This window comes from Chiloscyllium plagiosum, chromosome 6, assembly GCF_004010195.1.
Source record: "Chiloscyllium plagiosum isolate BGI_BamShark_2017 chromosome 6, ASM401019v2, whole genome shotgun sequence".
Classification (NCBI taxonomy): Eukaryota; Metazoa; Chordata; class Chondrichthyes; order Orectolobiformes; family Hemiscylliidae; genus Chiloscyllium; species Chiloscyllium plagiosum.
This window is the reverse complement of record NC_057715.1, coordinates 48,519,373-48,525,896: the sequence shown is the minus strand read 5'-3', so window position 1 is coordinate 48,525,896 and position 6,524 is coordinate 48,519,373. Positions and strand designations below refer to the sequence as shown.

Here is a 6,524-nt window from a genome sequence, read left to right as displayed (position 1 = left end):
ACGTGCAAACTCCACACAGTCAGTCGCCTGAGGCGGGAATTGAACCCGGGTCTCTGGCGCTGCGAGGCAGCAGTGCTAACCACTGTGCCACCGTGCCGTGGGGATGTGGACCTGACGAGGGAGTCACGGAGGAAATAGTCTTTTCGGAACGCTGATAGGAGATGGGAGGGAAATATATCCCTGGTGGTGGGGTCCGTTTAGAGGTGGCGGAAATGACGACGGATGATACGATGTATATGGAGGTTGGTGGGGTGGCAGGTGAGGACCAGTGGGGTTCTGTCCTGGTGGCAATTGGAGGGGTGGGGCTCCAGGGCGGAGGAGCAGGAAGTGGAGGAGATACGGTGGAGAGCATCATCGATCACGTCTGGGAGGGAAATTGCAGTCTTTGAAGAAGGAGGCCATCTGGGTTGTATGGTATTGGAACTAATTTGATTCACTCACTCTTCATGATAGGAAAAACGTGTCTGCAGATGTTAGATACTGTAAAAACTACTGGCCCTGAAAGTATTCCAGTAACCGTACTGGAGATGTGCTCCAGAACTTGCTGTACCCCTATCCAAACTGTTGCAGTACAGCTACAAGACCATACAACAACCTGCCAAATGATCTACTTGTCCATCACTTTGATAATATTGCTGATTATCAATAGTTACCTGCAAACCTGTTTTGGGTTTCACTGGACAGACAGACTTGACCTCTAATATCTTGGATCAAACATGGACATTTGACTCTGTGTTAAGGGTGGCATGGTGGCTCAGTGGCTAGCACTGCTGCCTCACAGCGCCAGGAACCCAGGTTCATTTTCAGCCCTGGGTGACTGTCTGTCTGTGTGGAGGTTGCACATTCTCCCTGTGTCTGCGTGAGTTTCTTCCAGGTGCTCTGGATTCCTCCCACAATCTAAAGATGTGCAGGCTAGGTGAATTGGCCATGCTAAATTCCCCATAGTGTTCGGGGTGTGTAGAGTAATAGGTTAGGGGAATGGGTCTCTGGTTGCTTTTTGGGGGTGGGAGGAGGGGGAGATCAGGGTGGACCTGTTGAGCCAAAGGGGCTGTAGGGATTCTAGTATCAAGCAGTCCTGGCAGAACTGGAATTCAGAGGAACTCAGTTGTGATTGTTGGCCATTCATCTCCATTCCAGGACATGCTTTGCAGGAATTGCCTACCATTATCTGACTACTTTTACTCTGGGACTTCAGGTGATGGTCTGGAATCCTTATGTGGTTGACCATTCATAGTGAGCAGAAAATTCCTTGTTTTCTTTTCAAATCTACCAGTTCAGAAATTAATCACTCGTAACTAGTCAGGATGAATCACTAACACCAGAGTAGAGGCATGTAGTTGGCCATATCAATCACACTAAAATTGTCAAGGATCTAGAAGTAGTGTTGGGAAGCATTCTCCTTCCTCCAAGGAAGTTGCTTGACTGGTATTGCCACCTGACTCGGATTCAGCACTTAGTTGTACTACCCTATTTCTATGGCTGGTCAATTACACCTTTGTCACACGTTTGAATCCTTCTTCTAGTGAATGAACGTGAGTAGTTGTCCTGCACGTCAGAATCCTCTTTTCCATGAGCAACCCTGTTATTTTCCTAAGTTTTGCATTGACAGATACATTTGGTTCTAGGTCATTCTTTTGTTATCCGTTCCATCAAGCCTGGTGGCCTTTAATATAACCTTCCTCTTGTCTTTAATACAACTAAGAACAGTACAGGAAAGGGCAGAAACAGGCCATTTGGCCCACCATGTCTGTGCTGACCCTCTCAGCGATGGTCTAGTGGTATTGCTAGACTACTGGTGTGATGTAATTGAATTGTGGACATTTGGATAACATGAACCTCTGAATGGATATTGCAATTTTCTATAATGGCCTTTCATAACCAATTTGCTGGAATGCGGCATTGCAGAAGGATGCAACTGTCGTGTTAGAAGAACAACCTGTATTAACTTAGAGACCCAGGTTCGATTCAATTTGAATTTTTGTTTTTTTAAAAAAAACTGGAATTAAAAATTGTCAAAAACCCATCTGATTTCCTTCAGTGAAGGAAACATGCCATCCTCACCTGGTCTGACCAAAATGTTACTCCAGACCCACAGTAATGTGGTTGACTGTCAGTTGCCCTCTGATATGGCCGAGCAAGCCATTGAGTTGTACCAATTGCTACCAAATCTACCAAGCCCCTAGATGTTGATGAGGGCGACTTTGAGGGATCGTTGTCTTTCCTGGTGCCTAGCTCAATGCCAGGTGATCCATCTGGTTTCATTTCTTTGATCAAGAGTAGACTGATGGGGTGGTAATTGGCCAGGTTGGATTTGTGCTGCTTTTTATGTACAGGACATACCTGGGCAATTTTTCACATTGTTGGGTCGATGTCAGTGTTTCAACTGTACTGGAACAGCTTGGTTAGGGGAGCAGCAAGTTCTGGAGCACAAAACTTCAGTAATGTTGTCAGGGCCTGCAGCCTTTGCTTATCCAGTGCCTCCAGGTTCATGTGGCATGTGGAAACAGGCCCTTCTGCCCAACAAGTCCACACCAACTCTCTGAAGAGTAACTCACCAGGCCCATTTCTCCTATTTACTCCTGCTGAATGTATCTAACCTACACATCCCTCCACGTTATGGGCAATTTAGCACAGCCAATTCAGCTAACCTGCACATCTTTGGACTGTTGGAGAAAACCAGAGCACTTGGAGGAAACCCAAGCAGACATGGGAGAATGTGCAAACGACAGAGACACCCAAGGCTTGAATAGAACCCAGATCCCTGGCATTGTGAGGCAGCAGTGTTAACCACTGAGCCACCATGTCACCCCAAGGAGTGAATCAAATTGGCTGAAAACAGGTATCTGTAATACTGGGGGATTACTGGAGGAGGCTGAAATGGATCTACTCAGCAGTCTGGTGAAGATTGCTGCAAACGCTTCAGCCTCATCTTTACACTGAAGATGAGGGATGTTTATGGAGCCCCCTTTTCCAGCGAGTTGTTTAGTCATCCACCAGCATTTACAACTGGATGTACCAGGACTGCAGAACTTAAATGTGATCCATTGGTTGTGGGTTCAATCACTTCCTGCTTATGCTGTTTGACATGCATGTTGTCCTGTCTGGTAGCTTTGCTAGGTTGACACCTCGTCTTCAGCTAAGTCTGGTGCTGCTTGTCGTATGCTCTCCTGCACTTTCCATTGAACTAGGGTTGATCTCCTTGCTTGATTGTAATGGTTGGGTGGGGTAATATACTGGACCATGAGGTTATACATTGGGTTGAAGTCTAATTCTGCTGCTGCTGATGGCCCATAATGCCTCAGAGATGCCCAATCTTGTGTTGCTAGATCTATTCAAGGTCGCCATTTAGCATGGTAGTGCCATACAACAAGATGGAGATTATTTTCAAGGTGAAGGCAGGACTTTTTCTCCACAAGACCTGTGTGGTGGTCTCTTACTGATACTGTCATGGACAGATGCATCTACAGCTAGCAGATTAGGATGAGGTCAAGTATGTTTTTCCCTCACTACCTGTCGCAGACCCAGTCTAGCAGCTATGTCCTTTAGGACCCAACCAGCTCGATCTGGAGTACTGCTGCTGAGCCAGTCTTGGTGGACATTGAAATCCCCCACTCGGGGTACCTTTTGGTGCCCTTGCCAGCCTCTAGTCATCAGCTGAAGGAGGACAGTACATGGTTATCGTGGAGAGATTTCCTCACCCTTATTTAACCTGAAGCCATGAGGCTTCACGGGTTCTGGACTCAATGCTGAGGACGCCCAGAATAAAACCATTCAACTGTATACCACTGTACCACTGCCTCTGCTGGGTCTGTCCTGTTAGTGAGACAGGACATATCTAGGAACAGTGATGGCAGTGTCTGGGACATTATCTGTAAGGTAAGATTCCATAAGTTTGACTAGTGCGAGACAGCTCACCCAATTTTGGCACTAGCCCCTGGATGTTCATGAGGATGACTTCATGGGATTGAAAGGGCTGTTTCTGCCATTGTCTTTCCTGGTGCCTAGCTCAATGCCATCTGATTTCATTTCTTTGATCAAAAGTCAAGTGATTGAAGGTGTCATCAACAGTGCTATCAAGCAGCAGCACCACCTCGGAAATAACCTAAACATGATGCAGAGTTTGAGTTCTACCAGGGCCAATCAGCTCCTGACCACCTTGTAGCTTTGGTTCTAACACAAACAAAAGAGACAACCAGAGGTGAGTGTGACAGCTCTTGATATTAAGGCTGCATTCAACTGAGGCACCAGAGAGTCTTCGCAAAACTGGAATCAGAGTGTCAAGGTGCAAACTCTCGGGTGGTTAGAGTCATACCTGATACAGGAAGATGGTCGTAGTTGGAGATCATTCATCTCAGCTCAGATATGTCTCAGGAGTTCCTCAGGGTAGTGTCCTAGACCCAACCATCTTCAGCTGCTTCATGAATGGCCTTCACTCCATCATAAGGCCTGAAGTGGGGATATGCAATCATTGGCGAACAAGGTTCACCACTCATGATTCCTCAGACTAAAGCAGTCAGTGTGCAAATGCAACAAGATCCAGGCTTGGGTTGATACGTGGCAAGTACCATTCATGCCACATAAATTGCAGGTTATGTTCATCACCAATAAGAGACAATCTGACCACTTCTCCCTGACATTCAATGGTGTTACTGAATCCTCCACTATCAACATCCTGGGCATTGCTATTGATCAAAACTTAACTGGATTTGCCACATAAATGCAGTGGCTACAAGAGCAGATCAGGGCTAGGAACAGTGCAACAGGTAACTTAATTCCTGATTTCCCAAAGTCTGTCCACCATCTACAAGGCACAAGTCAGTGCAGCCCCAACAACACTCTAAACATGACACAATCGAGGACAAAGCAGACTACTTAATTGGCACCACATCTACAAACATCCAATCCCTCTACCACCGTTGCTTAATAGCAGTAGTGCTTCTTATCTGTTAGAGGCATTATAGAAATTTGCCAAAGATTTTCAGCACATTCCAAACCAATGGCCTCTTCCTAGAATGACCAGGGCAGTGGCTATATGGGAAAAACCCACGTTCAAGTTCCCCTTGAAGCCACTCATCATCTGACTTGGAAAACCGTTCTTTCACTGCTGGGGCAAAATTTGGGAATTCCTTCCCTAACGGTGTTGTGGATCAACCTTCAATAGGTGGACTGCAGCAGTTCAAGAAGGCAGCTCAGCACCACTTTCTCAAGGGCAATTAGGGATGGGAAATAAATGCTGACCAGCCAGTAATGCCCATATCCCACAAAATGAATAAATGCTATTCAAAACTATTTTTCTGTCTATGCGTGGTCCGTATCCCCCTCTTATGTCTGAATTTCCTTGTTAGAGGTTTTGTTTCAGCACCTGTAACTACTGTTTTTTTTTGTAAAATCTTGTTCGCCAAACATGCTAGAAAATATAAAACATTTTGATTTTAAAAGGAACTCCAATTTCTAACCTGGGGGAAAATCCAAAGGTAGCATGATCTTTTATTTTGAGTTATACTATTGAGCAGTGCTATTAAAAGCGGTTATTGAAGTATCGTGGAAATTTAAATCTGCAAATGCTTTTAAAGGTGTCATTTAAAAAATTTGAAAACTGGAACTTGGATTTCTAAGGCATCTGTTTTAGAATTATGGAACCAGGAATGTTAGACAGTTCTGATGTGGAGCAGCCATTAAAGTTTAGAGCATCAGTAGCCTGAATGGCCCACTTGTTCCTCTGTTAGTACATTTCGAGCAAAATTGCACTTCTGAAGTGGCAATGTGTCTTGTAAAGCCTGTAGCATACTTTGATTTAAAACAATTTCTGTTTGAATTTTTTTCTGCTAATCAATCAAGATGTCTTTGGAAAAGAAGAACTTGGAGCAATCTGATCTACAATCAAAGCTTGAAAAACTTGACTTAATCGAGCGAGAATATCTTAGACTAACAGCAACACAGTCTACAGCAGAGGTTAATGTGTTATGTGTTAATATTTTTGTCTGTTATGTTCCCTATAGGATAACCAGTATTTAAATAGCCCAGAGTTTATAGTCAATGGGAAAAGATTTTTAATTGGCAACTTGTCATCAGACACCTGATCAAGTGCACAAGCCTCTACAGACAAGCTGTAGTGCAAGTGTGAGACTTTTAAAGATCAGATTAAAGAATTCTTCAGTGTGCGCAAGGAAGTGTAGTATATTTAAATGACTAATTTTTTTTGGTAGAAAAAGGAAATGAGCAGAATCAATAAAAACAAATGAAAATTTGTTTTCATTGAAAGGGGACATGAAAGGTCCTTAGTCGGTAGGATTAGGGAAAACCTTAAGGCTTTCTATAGGTATGTTAGGAATAAAAGAATGACTAGGGTAGGAATAGGTCCAGTCAAGGATAGTAGTGGGAAGTTGCGTGTGGAGGCGGAAGAGATTGGGGAGACACTGAATGAATACTTTTCTTCAGTATTTACTCAGGAACAGGGCATTGTCGTCGATGCGAACACTGAGTCACAAATAAGTAGAATGGATGGCTTTGAGGTATGTACAGAA

At 44.3% G+C, this 6,524-nt stretch overlaps 1 protein-coding gene across 4 annotated transcripts in view; it reads left to right on the top strand.

Annotated features, from left to right (window-relative positions):
- Positions 1 to 6,524, top strand: part of cep57 (centrosomal protein 57) — a 49,149-nt gene that overhangs the window by 27,949 nt on the left and 14,676 nt on the right. For all 4 annotated transcript variants that reach the window (XM_043691475.1, XM_043691473.1, XM_043691474.1 and 1 more), the window contains one exon: positions 5,839 to 5,952. In XM_043691475.1, the coding sequence (XP_043547410.1) occupies positions 5,839 to 5,952 (114 nt within the window). The remainder of the gene's footprint in view (positions 1 to 5,838; positions 5,953 to 6,524) is intronic.